Below are 20,820 nucleotides of genomic sequence, written 5' to 3' on the forward strand. Positions count from 1 at the left end.
GATACTAAAAAACGTATAAGTTTGCATCGACAGTTATTAAATATTCCATCCATCTTTATACGATGCTTTCTCTGCTAAGCCTGTACATAAATTTCTATTATAAATCCTTATAGTTTGCAGGGTTCTCCTACTTCGTACATCACTAGTGGATGGAAAGCGGAGATGTTGGGAACAATCGATGCAAATTGTATCAACCCAGTAGCGATGTTTTGTTATCTTCAACAACACGTTGCTTTTTGCTCAGTGTTCTAATTATTTTGTTCCGCTTTTAGTGATTTTGTCCTGATGTTAATTCTCTTTTGTTGCTGCGTGTTTTTGTATACGTATTTCCTTTTATTATTATGATTTCTACTTCAACCAACTATTCCAGAGAGGTCGATCAACTTTTGAAAATATATTCAACGTTTATTACAATTTACTCTTTATTGATAATTAACTTTAAAATCTACTTAATATTAATATCTAAGCAACGATCCAAGCGAATGGAATAAAACAGTTTTTGTGGCTGGGACGAAGGGATCAATTGACCCCGAAACATGGGATTACATCTCGGTAAAATATTACCGCTCTCACACAATATTGTGATGCTCTTAGGTTTAATCTTTATTATTACAACGAAGAAATAGAGTTAATACGTTTATGTCGTGTTTGCTGAAAATAGTATTTATGTTTGTCAATTTCAACAATATATTAAGCATTGGCAAGTAAAAAAAGTAGTGCGTGTGATTTATGTGAGGATAGGCTGCAAAAAAATGTTTGTTCATAGAAGTTAATTTTTCAAACTAACAATCACGTGTAAATACATATGATAGTGTATTATTACTGTAAACGGATTCTTTCAGGGAATAAAACAAATTTAGTTTTAAAAATTTTATTTTATCCAACAAAACAATTACAGATAATTTTACAAAGAGGTTCAAATATTATTCAAAATAATAATTATATAATTCAAGAAATATAAGTTGTGTAGATTCAAATATTACTTTTGGTTAAAATAACAATCATGCCACAATTTTGCCATAAAACAAGTTTAATAATTTTTTTGACATACAAACAGATGTTAATACAATGAACATGTATTTGAAATAAATAAAATAGCTATTTGTATGGCATTGCATATTCTTATTTAATCCAGTAGACATATAGTAGCGTGATGATATGAGTACTTGTGCAAGATTATTTACAGCGCTTAGAAGAATTTGTTATTCTAGAATTTCTACTTATCATATTCAATGATACTTTTTATACAAAACAATGAAAAATGATACATTTTACACTCGTTGTGATTTACGGTTACATTCTGTTATCAAAAACAAGGAGGTACTTATCATACGACTAACATTATACGTACAATTTACGATATCTCGCACATAACACATACAAACGATATAACACATGTAATCATTTTTAAATGACACTGAGAAAAATGATACTTTTTGGATATTTGTTAAACAAATTTAAAATATTAACTGCCAGTCACTATAATTCATAATTATCACAAACAATGGGACATTTTAGTCTAAAAGCACAGACAGAACGGCCATTGTCCGAGCCGGCATCACGCCATCATTGCCAACATGGTGGCCACTAAGGCTGCCGCGGGCGCAGTCATTGCCGAGGAGTCGTGGAGGGGGGGCCAGCCGTTTGCCCACGGGGACTCTGCATGCCCCCCAATCGACGGTCACATTGTTGTTATCATTTCTGAAACAATAAAACTAAATGCATACGGGACACATTGGATAGCACCTCCAAGAGTCTCTCGCTCTCATTTTAGGTAAATTCATGCCAAGTTACATAAAAGCGAACGTGACTACAAAGCTTTCAACATTAAATCTGATCATTTTGTGAAACTTTCAATATAATTTTCCTCAAGACACATGGCAAATAGCTTGGGTGCTTATCTACAATCATACCGAGATTTTGCATCTGGTGCTGGCTTAAAACGACGAAGGAATCCTCGAGAGCAGGATCCTCCAGAACCTCGCGAGGTTGCTGCTCTAGGTGGCTTTCTACGACTGAAAATTAAATGGAACCACATAAAAATTATCCTTCTATGCTTTGCACTGAGAATATCATTTCATGATATACTTAAGATATGGCGTACTTATCACATATCAGTGACTCCCTTCCGGATAAACGAAATGGTTAAGAGTGCCCGCCCTAATGGATATGTCTAATAGATTTATGAGACAGAGAATAATTCAGTAAAGGAAATCTAAAATAATGTCGTATTCTGTAAATTTCACCTTTATATTGAAGATAATAAAATTTGTCTGTTAATACTGCAAAGAAATGCTGAGACAAATAGCAATCTGAAATCGTGAGCTGCTTAAGGGCCTGAACAAGATTCGGAAGAATGAAATCGATATTATGATAAGCATCGGCAAAGTGCTTAAGCCCAAGGACGAATACTTTAACATATTGGAAGTGTAAACTGCGAACCTTTTCGCAATAAACAAGCTTTCTATAAGCCTTTATACGCACACGGTTTATTGCTTATTTGTTCTTTTCAATTTTAACACGCAAAGGGCTCGTGTATATACAATTCTATTTTGACCATTAAACATCTAATTATTTATACAAAAGATGACCCGAATCGTTAAATACAAGAAAGGAAATAATGATTATGTTATAGAAGTTATACAATATTTATTGTATATACATTTATTTTACATATATGATATGTATATATGTATCAGTAAAACTCACAAGGTAATAACGTGGTCGGTGGTGTTGTTGTCGTGGTGGTTGTAGTTGTCGTTGTTGTTGTGGTTGTCGTAGTCGTCGTTGTTGTAGTAAGCACTGGAAAAAAATCATTGAAAATACTATCCTGAATTTATTTTATAGATTTATTGTGTGTATACCATTTAATTAGATAATCCCAATTATCAAAATTTAATTTAGTGACAAATATAAGACACATTAAAAATAAATTATTAAGTTGTAAAATATACTGACTATGTAGAAATACATCAGCATAGGCTTTGCCAGCGGAATTTTCGACGTGACAACGATACGAGCCGGCGTCATCGCGTGACATGTTGCTCACCACAAGCGTCGCCGTGTGACGGTACCCACGAGATGATCGAGAGTGGCGGTACTTTGTTCCTAAGAGATAAGATATAACTATTTTATGTATATCGTTAAAACGTTGTGTTTATTAATAACTAATAGTGAATGGCATTAATGTAAAATCGTAAGACATATATGTTAAAAGGTTTTTGTAATAAACTTGTACTGAAAAGGCAGTTTTATTATCGTTTAAAAATTCAATAAAATTTAATGAAACCTGAAACTAATTTAATAAATAAGAACTTATAGAGAAATAAATAAATAAATAGAGAATACTTAGAAAAATATAACAATAACACTAGTTATTTGTACACTCAAAATTGGTTTAAATAATGTTTTATACCTTGTGTAAAATATTTCACAGCAGATACCTTGTCAAGAAAATGTAAGAAACTATTTAGCCGGTAATTGAGTTTTATCAAACCTAAGATATCTCCATATGTATTCTTATCTATACTAAAATTATAAAAAGGAAATATTTGTATTTTCTTAATAAACTTAATTAATTGAATAAACTTAAAAATATACTGGACAACATAGACCATTTTTATCAGTCTTATCAGCCGTGACAGGCCAAAGGTAGAATTTTTACAAATATCAACATTTATTATTATACAATGTGAAATAATCATTGATGAAAGTGTTATTCTCATCGCATGTTCAGAATCATTCAAAACGCGCATATCCTATTCCGTTTCGTCTTTGTTAAAGTCTGTAAAACTTGTGTAACATTTAAAGTGTAACGTAAGCTTGCCCCCGGACATTTGGCCGACTACAATGGTCGGAGTAGGCGACTGTAGCGGGTTCTGGTCATACAAAGGCGTCACAAATAATAGCCCGGCGTCGGAACAGGTCGCATTGTATACGGTTTATAGGCACAACTATTTTGTTTACTAACTTCCCTATCTCTGAATTGGTTGTTTCAACTTTACTTGTATTTTATTGTAATTGGAATGTCTTGTTTTCAACTATTTTTATCGGGTTTTATGATACTTTAACAAGTTTCCATAATATGAAACTGTAATCCAAGAAAGATTCCATGGCGGACTAGAACTTTTTATTGCCATAATATCTTGTGCTACAGCTTATTTACAATTCTATTATTTCACATGAGTCGCACAATTTTTTAACCATCTTTTGAACCTTGTACCAATCAATATTTCTTTTTTTGTGCACAGAAAATATTTGTAGTGTAGGTAGTTACATTCTAGACATAAAAATGAGACTAAAAGTCATGTAAATATAAAAAAAATATTTATAACAAAGAATATTTCTCAAGAAGATCTCTTGCATTTTGGCTTGGATTCAGGAAATGGTAAAGTCAATTTGATATTGAAACGAGTAAATAACGAGGTACCTTGGGTATCAATCACCGCGTCGAGCGCTGGCGTCCGGCCAGCGTGGCGGCCAGACAATGAATGACAAATGAATGTTGCGTCATCAAACATGACTTGAGGGTAGTTAGGAATTCGTGCATGTGTAATATGAAAGTTTTTGATGTCTTATTTAAGTCTAAAATAAAATATGGATAAACAACTTACCATTAACAAGTCTCTGTTCTCCATTGAGCACCCAGTACGTCTGAGGCACCGGATAGGCCTCCGCAGTACACTGCAAGGAAACTGCAGTCCCTGACAAAGCGCGAAGAGCAACACGACCTGTCCATACTGATGGTGCGACTGTAATATTTATTTAAATTAAAAAAGTAGTTTAAGTTAAAGGAGATTATATTGCATGCATTACTAATAATACTGCTAAAACACAAGAAAAATCACAACCCCCCTGACACTCACTGTTAAATTGGTTTAATTCTAATTTGAGCCACTTGTCAAGAAATGAACAGCGAATAAAAATGCAAATAGCGGACGTAATTGACAAGGGTTTAATTAACCACCGTGTTTCATGTTTTGTTGCTCACATTAGGCCTCATTCATTACTCAACTACAACCTTATTGGTAAACGACCCGCTTATTCATTAATGTTATACCGTTATATTAACAATTTATTAAATAAACAAAAATATATTTTAACAATTGTTAAATATTGAATTATATATTGTAATATATTTTTAGCCGCTTTATATTTTTTCGAACTTTTCAGTTTTAAATAGACACTATATTGTTGAATATGTGTATTACACATATGTCTCAATTATAATACGGATTGCGGACACGTATACAGATATACAAAATCTACTCATGTAATGTAGAATATTTTAATGAACTATGAGTAAAATATATTATGCACATGCCGTACATTTGAAAATAAATAATCTCATTGTGAATCTCGAGTTCCCTGAGAGGCTGAGAAGCTTATTACCTTAGTACGAGATGTAACCTAGATTTTATTTCTAACGTTTGTTATAACATCAGAGAGTTATATTGTTGCTGAGTATTGCAATATCAGACTACGAGGCTGCTTTGACAAAATTGGCGTAAAGTTGTTACTTTACAATTCAAATACTTCCAAAAGAACCCTGTGTCAGCTCTAAATAAGGAATTGAATGATGAAAGCTGAACGTCAAGCTGCAGAGCACTCTGTAACTTAGAATAAAGGTAGCGTTCGTGATGGTAAGTTATTGTAACATTCGAAGAAAATTTCACATAAAAAGTCTTCTACTGGTAGTCTTCAACTACGTAGATTGCCCTACGAGAAACCGATTGTATTGTAGGTGTCTTGTGCTGTTAGTTTCTTCTGCTTTTCACCGCGAAGAAAAACAAAATCGCGTAAAAAGCGACAAAGTGACAAAAACAAAGTGATTATTTTATAATACTTGACTCACAAATAACATGCAATATGATCCTCTTGCTGACTGATGGTGGCACTCCGTTAGAAGCTATACACAAGTAGGCTCCCGACGTTGCTCGCTCCACGCCTGTCAGGTTCAGCCATTCGCCGCTAGATTTTGAAACTGAAAATTGCACAATATTTAAAACAAACCTTTTCAATAATCCTAAAGTAATTATTAATATGCAAAAGGCAGCTATAAACGTGATTAATAATAATTATGATTAAACTGGTTCATTTTATTGACATGTTATCTTCGCAACTACGGAAGTTGTTCTCGACGTCTGAGCTCTGAAATTTAGTTTCTTAGTCTCAAACAATACATACGATGTTTTTGACTCAGAAACCAACGTCATTACCAAATCAAAACGCATTCCACATTTTTAGTAGGTTATATAATGTTTTTAAAGTTAACCGAGCAACAAAGCTGCTATTCGTCAGCGAGACGTAAGCGACGTCCCAAAATGGTATCTTAATGTGCTCCATACATTAAGTGAGTCGGAGCATTTTTCGACAACGAGCTTTCGTATCTTGCTTTCAAATGTAAACAAGATGATGTTAATGTAAAATTTAAACAATTATATCGATGTGTTTTATTATATCACTTGGCTCCATCGTTACTATTTTTATGTTAAGTAGGTTAAAAATATAGAGATAGACTCAAATCTCTGTAATTAGTTAAATTGAAAAAGTAACGCGAGTAAATCAGTCAATAGATATAAAAAAAGAAAAATCTATATTATTTTAATGACCGCGACAAAATCATACACAAGTGTAAAATTCCACGGTAACCGGTGCACCGCAATACCTCTCCAGGCACAATTAAAAGTAATGCACTATAAACAAAGAATGAAAAAAACACTTCACTATTTACAGAATACAATTCGACGGCTCTCAGAGCCGGAGTTTTATGTTTCACTTTGCATTCAGCACTTGCATTCACATTTACATACCAAGAACCTACAATGCTCTAAAGTTTTTCACCCTCGAATTGCAATGCTTTATTTACTTCACTACGCCACAGATTGCATTTAAATCAACGATATTTACACACCGCCGCACTTTGAGATGCTTTTCCAAATTATATTTAATATTACTACGAATTAAAATTTATATTTACGTTTGTAAGATTGTTCAAACAATATTTTAATAACTTTTATTCAATCTAAAATATGTTTTACGTGTCTATTTACGATAGTCAAAATGAATCGGATATAAATGTTCATTACGAAGTTGGTTGCAGAGTTCATATTAGGTATAATTTTTTCTAAGGGGCCGCACGATTTCTCTAATCTATGGTATGTTACAATTGTAATTATCTGTATACCTGTATACGTTTGAATTAATACGTTCCATTACTCGTTTAATAATATTTAATTTATAAGATAAAGTCACGTAAAAACATACATATTTAGGCGTAAAAACTGATTCTAAAGTAACTTTGAATTTCAGTAACAAGTTTAGGTATTCAAGATGAAAGACAATTAAAAGAGTAAGTAAGGTTTACCTTTGAAGCGATTGCTACAATTCACAGTTTTTAGAGTTATCTGACGCGAGAAGCTTGTTTACGGTCGAGAGTGAACTAAATCAAGTTGATAGGATTACGGATACAAACGTCGTCTTTGCACTGAAATGCACGAATTCTAAGAAGGTTCCAGAAATCCGGATTCTAGCGGATTTATTTTCTATTTCAACATTTAAACGAGTATTGCTTTAAATCGACGATTGTTTGACGTGGAAGACGTGAGGATTTTGCTAAATTTTAAGATATCAATTGAATTATTTGTGTATTTTCGAAACATGCTATGAATTAGATGTTAACGTGAGAATAATATTCTAGTATATTAATTTAAAAAATCACAATGATTATTTATGTAAACGTAGCCTTGTTTTATAATATCAAACCATTGTTTTAAATTATTACAAACATACTAAACTATTTCTAATCACAGCCCCACTACGGCACCTATTATAAAGTCAGAACTTAATTAGTCAAAGTTTAGTGGGCACCGTTAGTGTACTTTATCATTGTGAAATATTTAATTAGGTCAAATTGAGGCAAAGTTATGATAAAACTCGTAATTCCGCAGCCGAGTTCATTTAAAGCAAATACTGTACATTCAATTTGCGCTAAACTTTCCTTTGTTCCCGTCGTTATAGTTCCCGGCGACACTTTTTGTGACATCATACTCGGAATTTGTATTACCCACACAGTAATTATACGGTTGCACACAAAGATTGTTATAATACATTGCCTAGTATTTATTGCATTTCGTGCGGATAAACTTTGATGATTATTTAAAGCCGATTTCGTATATTTCGCCGAGATTATAATGTTATATTACAATTTGATTGATTCATTAGAAGCATACTACCTATTAATGAAAACTGCATACAGGAAAACGTCCATCAACTAAACTTTGTCTAATAAATCAAATTCATTAACTTTGATATGAGGGCTAAATAGAAGCAATATAAACACTAAACAAAAAAATTCTTATTCAAAGTGTGCAGTAGACCCCTGAACTTGTAAGTTGCCAAGTACGTGTTGTAGTTTATCGATTAAGCTATCTAAACATTTTTGTCTACTTGGCCCTATTCCAAATTACCCCTACATGAGCTTAACACATTTCGATGGGCAAAAAGTCTTATAACAGTTTCACAAAACGCAATGTAACGTTTTAGTAATTAACAAATAGTTGTCGCTGCCAAAATAATATGTTATAACATTAGTAGTCTTTGAATTTATTGTTTTAATACATACTTTAAGATAATTCATTGTAGCAAAATTATTTCTTCAGCCTGAACTAGCAAAGTTTAAATATAACTTTAGATTTACAGTTCAAAGGCATATTTAAACTGAAATCCACTTCAATGTCGTTATACATGATATTCTCAACAAGTTAGAGAAGCAATTAAATTTCAAGTACTTAAGACAATTCAGTAGATTATAAGGAGGCTTTACCAAGATAATTGAATTTATTTAAAAATTTCAAAACAAGACAGAACTCGCCTGTGACTAATTTTTAACAATTAATATTTATATACTTTTTTACCCTTTTACGCGTGGACGTGTTACGCGCAAAACCTTCCAGAATTTAATTTGGGAAATAACGACTTAAATGAATTTGGCTATTGGGCTATGTGTATTTTTATCTAGAAACAGCGTACACGATGCCCACTGGGAGCCTTTTCCAACTGTGTTATATTTTAGTGAAAGGCATAAAAGTTTTTTCAGGATTTTTGAACTAAAAATCAGCCCGAACCGTATGTAAAAGTTATACAAACTGTACGCAAAACGTAGCTCCCGAGCAATTCAGTAGCGCATTGTAAAGGATGAAATACGTCCTCATTAAAAGACTTGATTTTATTCCTGTTTCTGTACCAAATTTATTTTACCCTTTCATAGCGAGTTACGGAATACGCTTTCAGATATCTTTTTTATTTCTGCGATGACAAAACTCATGTGTGGCTCTGACGTAAAAACTATATTTCTCTGTTAATATTTATTTTTGCTAAAATTGCTGTTGCAGTAAATAATACAAATGAATAAAACCAACTGTTTGCTTCTAATATGACAAATGTGTGATATTGTTGTCATCAGTAACCAATGAGAACCGGTTCGTAAATTTAAAAAAATAAACAGTTGGAAAAAATAATTATTATTTATATTTCTATAAAAGATTAGTTGTTTTCATTAATTGTTGTAATAATACTCATTTCACAAAAATAGCTATTTGCCGGTTTTACCCTGGTCTTAAATATAATTTCGCTGCTTTACTTACTCCGTTTGAAGCGACGATTATTATTTTTATAAAAATGTATTCTGTATTAAAATAAGGTAGAAGGAAACGGCACAGCTATTGCTTTGGTTTTAATTTGTACTTCAAATTACTCTGCTTAAAATGAAATGTCCTGGCAAAACTCAAAGACAATGAAACGAGGACGACGATCTCCTGACTTTTTTGTAGATAAAACATTTTAAAAGGATACAATTGTTTGTATTTTACTATTGTTATTTTAATAATTAATCAGCCTTTTACCTTTTACGTTAATTTTTAAGCAGCATTTCAGTCATCTAGCAAGTGTACATTATGTTACCAACATGAATAAACGATTTTAAATTTGAAATTGAATCTAGGGTTTTGACATGAGATAGAAAATAACTAATTGGAGGCAGTTCCTTAGCGTTAAGAATTTGTTTATAACTGAAGAAATATTACTTTAATTTTTTTAAATGTGGACATATTAATTATGCACGTGCACAATACTGATGAAAGTAAGCAATTTCGGTATTGAAATAAACAGACGAGCAGACGACAATTAGTATTAATTACTTCTTTTGAGTGAGCTACGTAGTACTATATGCACTACAATGTGCATGTCGTAGGGCTGTACGCCAATTTTTGAAAACTGTTAAGACTTAAATAGTACGGCCCTCACCTAAGGTACTATTATCGATTTTGAAATGCCGTGAGTCTTCCCTCCTCCATGCGATAGACGGAGCTGGAGTGCCAGACGCCACACACTGCATCGCTGCATTTTCACCTTCTTTTATGATGATTTCCCTGCTGCTTGCTTCATCGTCAATGTCCGGAGGTACTGAAGAAATATTGTGTTCTTAAATGTCACAGTTACAGAAATTGCTTACCGGTAGGTTATTGACAGATTTAATTCCATATATATTATGGCGCTTCTAAACGGGCCATGTTTTGCTGCAATTGATGGCTGCAACACATGGCCCGGCAACATTGCAAACAATGTCAGCCACACTATGCAATATTGCAGTAATGTCCCGGCCATATAGCCAAACATGTTTTGTGTAGCCACATGTGGCCGATATTGCCCCGATGGGTTGCCGAACGATCGCTAGGCTATCGAATTCAACTGCAATATTGCACAGCCAGTTCTATTGTTGTTTCAGTCACTCTCTTTGTTATGGCATAGTGTATCCTTTTCTACGCGACATGAAGTTTGCTATGAGTGAAGTGTGCCTGTTGCTATATTCTGTGTTTTGCGATCAGCTGCATTTTGACAACTACGTAAAAATGGTTACTGGTCTAACAAGACAATTACTGATTTTATTAAAGAAATACATTTGCACCCCGAGTTGTGGGATATAAAAACCGGCACATAGAAAGGCTAAAAAAGATGCATGGAATGAAATCGCTGAAAAGTTTGGCAACAAGTAATGAGGATTACAAAAAATTCAGAAGCCTGAGAACTTACGCAAATAATGAGGAGAAAAAGAAGAAGAGTGGTAGTGCTGGCGGTAAAACAGTAAAGTGGTTTGCTTAAGATGCGATATCGTTTCTCTTTACTCAAAATACCACGAATATAGGATTACATAGTGAAAATGAAAACTTCTAACGTAAGTATCTTTAATAAAGTATTTTAGTCATTATAAATGTACATATCTCTGTATTACGTATGTATCATATCGATTGATAAATTGAACTTCTTTCCTCGAAATCTTTTGCAACTTGTTTCCATTCTGTTACTCCTGACGGCATCTGAAAGGCTTAAAGTACTAACAATTTTATGCATTCACAGGCGACTGAAACTACACACACTGACATCAGTGCTGACCCACGTGAAGTCGTAGAATCAGAAACAACCGACACTTTGGAAGCCGTCGATACTACTCAAAAACCACGTACTAAAAGGCTCAAAATATTATACGCGATGCTGGCGAAAATAAAAACGAATATGCTGCTACTAGATACCTATTATTATTAAATTTAAAAAGTACATAATAGTTACTACCTATGAGTAACATATTTAATAAACCTATGTTAACTTACCTTGATGTATTATTTTAATCCTTCTATAATAGCTGTACACACCTCTGGAATAAAAGTTGAAATCTAACACTCGGAACAGGTACGTAAAACTTTTAAATGAATCTCCTGTTGCCAAAAACCGTAGAGTTATCGCAAATATCGTGATGGCGATGAAACAGGTATTGCTGTTCTCATCTTTGTATCATTTCTTTTTATTTTTGGTCCAATTTTGCTTAAGAGAAAGTCAAAGTCGCCTTTTGAAATTCTAGCCAAGTTCTTGAATAATTTATTATCAAGGCTTATTAATGCTAGACTCAAATTGTCTACAGTTTCACGTCTATTTAAGTAAGGTCGAATCCTCAATCTCTTCTTTTTCTGTTCTTTTAAAATTAATATAAGCTGCGACAAGTGTGATTTCATCAGCCATTGTTGCCGGTATGTGTGGCCCGTTTAGGAGTCTGCATCATGGGCCATACTATTGCTGACATATTGCAACACATGGCCCGGCCATAGATTGCTCGGCCATCATCTGCATTAAAACATTTTTGTGATGGCCGGACAATTAATTGCCAATAGTGCAGCCATCAATTGCAGCAAAACATGGCCCGTTTAGAAGCCCCATTATACAATTATTTAAATGTCTAGAAAACATAATTATGTAGACTAATATACTTTGAATTTGAATAGAAAAGAAAATCTTGATCTAAGAGTCTGAGAGGTTGAACTGAATGAGTTTGCAAAGTCAACTACCGTTACTTGCTAAGAAACTAGCGTTTTTGAATCTTAGATTTAGTTAGAAACCAAGTTTATAGAATTCTTTAAAATATATGAATTTGAAAGCGTGCTTATAAAATAAAGTAATTCAAAGAAGTTATAAAATGTTGTACTGCATTGCACGGTAATATAATATCTTTTTAGTTTCTTAAGGTGTATCTTGTGAAAAAAGTTAGTATGTGTAGCTTTTATATCTGTAGTCGGCTTAAACGGGCGAAAATTCAACATTGAATTGCATAAAAAAAACAGTGGAGCTACAATCAATGCAGATCTGGCCCCTGATTTCACTGAAATCTTTTCAGTATCTGTTTCATGTCAAGCTGGCAAGACATTTAGTCCACTGGTGCACTGCCGAGGTTCGAACCTACGAACTCAAGAATGAGAATTGAAGCCACTATTCTAACACTGCTACTACTTACAATTGTATAAACTTTTTTAAAAGGGTATATTTAAAATATATTAATCGTCTGAATCTCTCTCTCTATGTTAACGTTATGAAGATTTAGGATTAACGCTTACCGACGACTTGTAGCAAATGCAGCTGACTCATCATCGGCTCTGTATTGATTTGGCACATGTATCGGCCACCATCGCCTGGGGCCACTTCCCGTAACACAAGGCTCCAGGAACCGTCTCCATGACTGACACTGATGCGGTGATTCTTGGTGATAACGTGGCCAGCAATCGTGAGGATTGTCTGTGTGTCCACGCGCAACCACGCCACCTTTAATCCAAGGACATACTTTGTAATTGCGAATGACAGAAATATGATATACATATCTTACAATAAATACTAAGTAAAATGATTGACAAATAATATCGTTAATAAGGTTTGGTTTATTGGAAATATAGTGAAACAATCAATCACAACCTGATGTCGGGTTCATTAGGAACCATAAATGTCGTTTGAATATGGCTTTATTTGTAGTGTCTTAGATTTATCGTAATACGTGGGCATCGGGCAATTGGGAAAAGTTATATAAAGAACTTGTTTAATTTAAATATTCGTTTAGTCAATGTCCAAGTTTACTGAATACTGACTTTATTTATTCTGAGCAAGTATGTTATATTTAAAGAGTAAAAATAAAGAACAAGCTTAGCCAAGTAATAACAAATAGGATTACGTAAAATGTAAGTAATAAACCAACCCTAAACTAACAAAAAACTATCTCCTCAACAAAAAATGCTACTTTTATTTATCTGTATTCCATTTGAAATCAATATCCAATTATAGAGTTTAGATATATTTTGATTGCTTTTGATTTTTGAAAATTTTTCCTTTAAAATAAAATAAACAAACAATTATTTTCACCAATTATCGCTTTCAGATTGAAAACTATTTAAATAAACGATCGTATCAAATGACTGTATCAGTTTAATTAATGTAAACGAAACCAATGCTATGTATTTATTTTTATATTATTGTAGCAGATTAACTGAATAAAGCAATGTCTATAATATACTTGCTGAACAAAATAGATTTATCTGGTATTGAAGGCGTCTCACAAAGGTCAATTTTCGTTATAAATTAAGGTCCGCCACTGTTTTGCCTGTGTGTGATTAATGGTGACATTTTTTGTCCCTTTACCATTTTCCAGTGATCATGTTTTATTCAGTCTCTTCATAGCTGATAAATGCTTTGTCCTCCACTTTGATGTTAATGAGTTTTTATTTTCCTTTGATGTTATATAACGAGGAAAATAACTGTTGTTTTTTCTTTATAAAAGTATATTTCCCTTTGGAACACCGTGACAAGTGTTTTTATCACTATAATTTCCTAAAGTGCTTTTCTATATTTCTCAGAGGAAAAACATTTTTATAATATATTTAGTAATTTAAAGTAACACTGTAAATCATTCGCATCGTCGTGCAAACTTTAATATTTAATTACGTTTCCGTTTGTATATATGATAAATGAGTTACTTTGAATTGTTATTTCAATTTGAGTTTCCAAAATCTTGCGCTAGAACTGAGTGCGAGTTTGGTTCTTTTAGAAATGGTATGAATACTATTTAGAATTCACGTAATACATATATTTTTATATAATTAACTTATTTGTGTCATGTGATATTTTCAAGTCAAATATTTATTAATTATGCAGAGTAAATATTCTTTAAAAATAAATAATTTCATTTTTAAAGAAATACAATCGAATCTAAAAATGCTTAAAATTAATAAATAGCACTATTTCATTTAATTTATCGCATAATTTATTTGGTGATTGAAAAAATATAAAATTGTTTAAATAAAAATAAAAAAAATATTGTGAAAATTATAATAGCCTAATTTTGTAAGTTGCTTAAAAATATGTATAAATGTATTATCGACATATTTTTATTACACCGTAGATTTATACGGGACAAATAAGGGCTAATAGTCTGTAACTATTACAAAATATTTTGATGGAACGTATTCGATCATACTTTTTTATACTTTTTATTATAATATAATTATAATAAATTAGACATATGAGTACAAAATAACCTTCTTCTTTCAGTATTTGAAATGGTTAACTTTCTATAAATACTACACAATACGCGCAATAATAACTGTGGCTTGTAGCTGTCGATACTTCATAGTATCGAAGCTGCATATTATGTCGATACTTTATAGCTATTGTCATAAAAATATTGAATATGTTCATACACGTATACGTCTTGTGTCAACAAATTTCTAAATAAGAATCCTTGTACCTTGGCCAAACATTACCACAGTAAGATGAAAAGGAAAATAATAAATTGTAGAAACTTACTTTAAAGGATTGAAGGTTGTCCACCTTGCAAGTGAGGGTTGTTTCTCGACCCAGAGCTACCGTCACATTGGAGCCTGGACCCACAAATCGAGGAAGATCTAAAACGAAATATCATTATTTGTCTCTTATTCGCCTTTTATACAATATCGCTGGCCTTCACTAAGATACACAATAATAGATGAAAAAATATGTTTTAGTTACAAAACAATGTTCTGTGGATTTATGAAACCACGGTAAAAGTGAAAATTTTTTTCGCATTATAGACAATTAAGTAAAAATTTTTGGAATAATATTCCATTAAGGGTATAAAATCGCTTTATCAATCTTAATTTTATACTGGGAAAATTGGAATGATAATGGGACTAATAAAAGTAGACTCAGTCTCCAACTAATATTTTTATTGAATTCTGTGTCTTCGAGACACACTACACGGTCAGCTGCTGCGAACTATGTGCGCCGCCATATTGGCCTTGGCTGCTATGACGAGCGCCTTTCACTTTATCCCTACTCCGCGGCCGAACGTCACGCAACATGCGCCACACATACCCAAAAGTTAGAGACGATGTAATAAAAGTTTCATTTTAAAAACACAAAATTTTCCTAACACGGACAAAACATAACAATAAAAAACAGGTGTGTCCATTGCGCTTTCCGACTTTCCTTCTTTTTATATCTATATTGTTAAACTTTTAGACTTGTTAATATGTATTTCGTATGGATAATATAACCAAATACTGTGTATTAAAAATTCAGTACAATTTGTAACAATCTATTTACTTTGAACCGTCACTAAATGCAACGAATAGTCGAGCGGAAAGGATTGATGTACTTGCACACAGAATATATCTCGCTCAGTGAATTAGAGGCTCGCGACTGATTTTATTAATTGCGCACGAACCGACGTGACACAAATTAAAACCCTATTCCGAATTATATCTTTGTTTCATGGTTCTTTTATTAATTAATTGGTAACGGCAATTATATTAACACTTGTTGATACTTCTAAAATACCCCTTTTTGTAATAGTAGCTTAGTAATAAATATGACCTCTCTCAATATTCAACTACATACCTACTATGTTAAAGTATATTGTAGCTTTGCTTTGCTGTAGAAAATTCGTGACTTCGTAGCTTGTTTGTAAATAAATAAGGTAAAAATAACCTTTTAAAATAAATAAAAAATATTCTATATTTAGAATACCGAGAATTTTAATTTAATTTAATATAATCATACCATAGTATTTGATAGGTAGATTCAATTTACCATAAAAATATTTTCGTTAAAATATTTCATAAAAGGAATACATTAAAAATATAGGTGATAGATATGTAACTATAAAGATAGTATATAGTAAGCTATTTTATAATTAAACCACAATAACGTATAACGTGAAACTTGTTGTTTAGTAAACAAACTAAAACACCTAGTTTTTCCGAATTTAGGATACTTGTTACTAACAATTTCGAAGTAAAGAACTAAATAGTAGTAGAAGAATATTTATTTGTAATCGGGACATCGGTGAATTTGGGAAAGGCTTTGTTCCATTGATTCAAAATCGTAAAAATCTAAAAACACAATATATTAAAATAGAATATATTCTATAAAAAAGTTCACGTTAGTCGTAAATGTCAATAGCTGTAAGATGTTAAAGCGCATCTGGGAGGAGTTAAATCTTCACTCACTTCAGAACATTTGTTATACAGTCGATCTCTAGAGGATTTTTATCGTTCGCCGACTCTGAACTTGTATTTACTATTTAGCACCGTGTCTCGAGTGCAATGAAGTGTTATCGGAACGACCGTAAATCTTCTATTAATGGAAGTAGTTTTTGCTTTAAACTTCAATGTTTTAAGGAGGTTGGTATAGTAAATAATCATTAAGAAAGGAATTAATAATAATAATAAAGCCCGTTCAAATTCCAATCACGAGGAAAAGATAATGTACAAATTATATTTTTTACTTTTTAAACATTATTTTATTTACCCTGTTTTATATCCTATATCTTAGCTAAATTCAGAACTGTCTTAACTAATGTTGTCTGAACTAATCACAAAAGTACTTATTACGATCCCCTTCGCGGGTAAAGGCCTCCTCCAGCTTTTTCCAACTGACTCTGCCCATTTCTTTCTTTCTCTAGTCGCTTCCTAACACCGCTTCTATTTCTTCTTTAATTCACCTTTTCTTGGGGCGAGGGTGCCTTCTTCTTCCCCTTTGTTCCTTTCCATAGAAATTAATATTTTGCTGTAATTGTTATGTTCTACAGGTAGATTCGGCCACGGAGGCTCTCTATTGAGACAGGCAAAATAAGCCTCTCTTGCTCCTTCCTTCTATTTGCACCATAGTACACAAAGACAAAAGTTCACTCTTTATTATATAACTCTCCTTCAAAGATGAGACGGTCAACGCCAAAATCCTTAGAACTATTTTCAGTATGTGAACCCAAAGTATATAAGTATTAAGGTATATGGTGTAATTTTATTCGAAAATGTAAAAGATATGACAAAATCAGCTATTGGATTGGTGCGACGTAATATCAATCTGTCTCAGAAATATACGGTGCAGTGTGACCTTATATTTTATGCAATACACTGCGCCCGACGAGTTATTATTCAATTTTAGTTCAAGACGCTCACTCAATATCACTAACTCTTCGAGATAATTTTGAATTTCTCGTTCCACTATTCACGAAATGAATTACCTTTGTATTCATTGAAACTGCACAGTGCTTTTTATAATGTCACGAAGTAGTTTTAACTTGGTCAAGTTTAAATTAATAAACAATATAGAACTCCACGTTATACTGTCATAATGTTGTTGTATGAGGCACTTATAAAGTTAAACTCGGCTTTTCAAAGTATTTATTATTATTACTTATCGTGGAGCTTATTGTAACTTTAAGTTACTCTAAAAGTAACTTATCAAATAATACAAGTTTTATATCGCATATTTATAATTTAACTTAGGGAAAATGATGTACTTAAGAATCTGGGTAAGTAAGGTTTAATAACTCGAGTAGAGCAAGTTGAAGTAGATTAAGGCTTTAGGGGCTATCAAAGAGGTAGTTAGCAAAGTCGCTAAGCCTATGAGGACCTGTTTCGACTTAAATCCTCCTTATTACTCGTGTTGACTTATACAACTCGTACGGCATGAGCCGTGACGCTTTAGTTTAATACTGTGATAATGTTTCGTGGAGCTGTTCGCAAATTTCGTAAGAACTTTACATTAAACGGGTAATATCGAAACTCCATGCGGGTAACGAACCATTCATGGATGGAAATGCTGTGAAGTGCAGACGGCGTATTCATAGTGAAAGCGTTGTCGAATGTTAAGAAAATTGGCACTGAGAACTATTTTTGCAAATTTTTCACTTTGAATTGCAATTAATAGAATTACTTTTTAAAACAACTTTGTACTGTAATCACTATAAAATGCTATTAAAATAATCAGATTCAATCTAACTAGAAATCCAAAAAGAAAGGTTTTCTCATAAACGTGAATAAATTAATTTCTCAACAAATAAATTCTGTATACGATTCCTCTTATACTACTCTTGATCTAGCGAGATGCGTATTTCTTCCATCGTAAGAGAAATGCATGACAGCGAAAGTATTGTATAAATAGTGTTCTCAAAGTATAAACTACTTAGTATGTTACCCGCTGGAGAGTGATACATTTCGTTTTAATTCCGAGCTAAAATAAACGATTGTCCGCACTGGGGCAGCGTTGATAAACGAGCGCTTTTGATAAATAAATACCGACTCAGTTCGATTTTATCGTTTTTAGCTAGTTTGTTACTCAATTATTCATTTCGTATAGGATTTTCATTTAAATAAGTTTTGTTTGAATTCAAGTACTTTAAAACAGAGACACGTTAACACAGAAGGGAATATAGATTTTAACCTAAGAGATAACTAAAACACAACTTCCTTTAAGAATTCAGGCTCTTAAATTAGAAGTAAATAAGTGACTGAAGCATTTGCAAAGCTTTCACTGCGCTCTCAAACACGTAATTATCGTTTCAAGCCGAACGCTCTTAATGTAATTTCCTCGAGTAAAATATAGTCGGTCTCAGAGTATGCATACTAACTACTTACTGTGCATTGCGCAGCTCTGTCCGCCCTTACGGAGGTACTATCGCCAACAATCGAGTAGCCATGTGGAAACGACACACGTACTTGATCTCATTAATACATTATTGATGTTGAAATAAGATAGTTATACAAATTTTATTGTCACCCATTATAGGTTGCGAATTTGTGAACTTTCAAATTTAAATATTTCTGCCTCTAATAATAAATATGTCTGGCATGACAAAAGTGTTATGAAAAACGCAATTTTAAATTTTAATAAATTGTTTTTAATGGGTTATATGTGTATTTTTCCAAAAAATATTTTGACATAGAAACAAATACTATAACAGGAACCAAACTGTTTAAATTTTGTATTTAGCGATTTTTAATTATTATTATGATTGTGTAGATTAAGAATATTGCATATTTGTGTGTTGGAAATAAAATATAATATTTATGACTAAATATAATGTTAGTTTACTCACTACTACTAATGTGTTTTCATAGTAACAATCGAACAAAATAATCTTTATTAAATCCGTCATGATCCAAAACAAAACCTCTGTCGGTACTGACACACGGATGGAAACCAAATGCTTAACAATATTTCTAACGGATTTTGTAACCCAACCTCAGTAAAGGCTTTTATTGTTATGTTTTAGCTTCGGATCCATTCATGATATTGGTACAGTGTAATGTTGTACACGTAACATAATAGCCGACATACTCCATTTTTTTAGTTTATCATATAAATAATATAAGTTGAATTTTATAATGAATTATATTATAATTTTTGATTTTATAATAATAAAAAAAAATAGAATCTCGTTTAAGGTTTTGAAGATTAAATTTTTTAATTCATTCCAAGCTTGCACTTTAGAAATATTAAAAACCTATCAAAAACTTTAAAGATAGTTTCGTTTGAGGCGTTCACCACAGAGTGAGGTAAGAGTAGTATTTTATGACATGTCAATTGAACGTCATTCATTTTTAGAATTCTTCGATACTAAGTTTCTAGGATAGATACATTTTTATTAATTTTGTTGTAGGTAACGCACTATCTGTGACTTGACTGATCGCCATGTTTGCTTTTACAAAATCAAAAACATAGTGTTAAAATTTGCATTCAACTGCCACCGAACCGTTCTTCTGGTACACTAAGGTTGCACACAAAGTGTATATTCTAGCAAAAAACACTTAAAGCTTGAAAAATTTAACTCAAAAAAATAAATAATGATCTTACTCTGCTATTATAATATTTCACGGCATATTTAAATGTGGTTGACACATCATCTCACGTGACAACACAAAATATAAAAAAATAAAAAATAAAGCCTCATTTGATATCCATATCCTTAATTTACATATTCAATAAATATCCAAATTTAACATACAGCCTTTAAAAAACCTTTTGACTCGCTTTAACATCACTATGAAGTGAACGTCAAACTTTACAACCGCTGAGCGTGTCGCGATTAATTATTTACATTATCAATTACTCAGTTCGTTACACAAACACTAAACTCAATTAAAACGTAATCCTATGAGAACAAATACGCACCGCTTTACCAGAAACCTTTCA

At 32.3% G+C, this 20,820-nt stretch overlaps 1 protein-coding gene across 1 annotated transcript in view; it reads right to left on the reverse strand.

Annotated features, from left to right (window-relative positions):
- Positions 1 to 919: 919 nt before the first annotated feature.
- The window catches only part of LOC110998827 (lachesin-like), a 34,993-nt gene continuing 15,092 nt past the window's right edge, over positions 920 to 20,820 (reverse strand). The window contains exons 2-10 of the mRNA XM_022267620.2: positions 15,169 to 15,266; positions 12,936 to 13,140; positions 10,303 to 10,461; positions 5,855 to 5,983; positions 4,614 to 4,751; positions 2,959 to 3,108; positions 2,710 to 2,802; positions 1,914 to 2,015; positions 920 to 1,701 (exon numbers count right to left, since the gene is read on the reverse strand). Coding sequence (XP_022123312.2) covers positions 1,682 to 1,701; positions 1,914 to 2,015; positions 2,710 to 2,802; positions 2,959 to 3,108; positions 4,614 to 4,751; positions 5,855 to 5,983; positions 10,303 to 10,461; positions 12,936 to 13,140; positions 15,169 to 15,266 — 1,094 coding nt within the window. The 3' untranslated portion in view covers positions 920 to 1,681. The remainder of the gene's footprint in view (positions 1,702 to 1,913; positions 2,016 to 2,709; positions 2,803 to 2,958; positions 3,109 to 4,613; positions 4,752 to 5,854; positions 5,984 to 10,302; positions 10,462 to 12,935; positions 13,141 to 15,168; positions 15,267 to 20,820) is intronic.

This window comes from Pieris rapae, chromosome 7 (genome assembly GCF_905147795.1).
Source record: "Pieris rapae chromosome 7, ilPieRapa1.1, whole genome shotgun sequence".
Classification (NCBI taxonomy): Eukaryota; Metazoa; Arthropoda; class Insecta; order Lepidoptera; family Pieridae; genus Pieris; species Pieris rapae.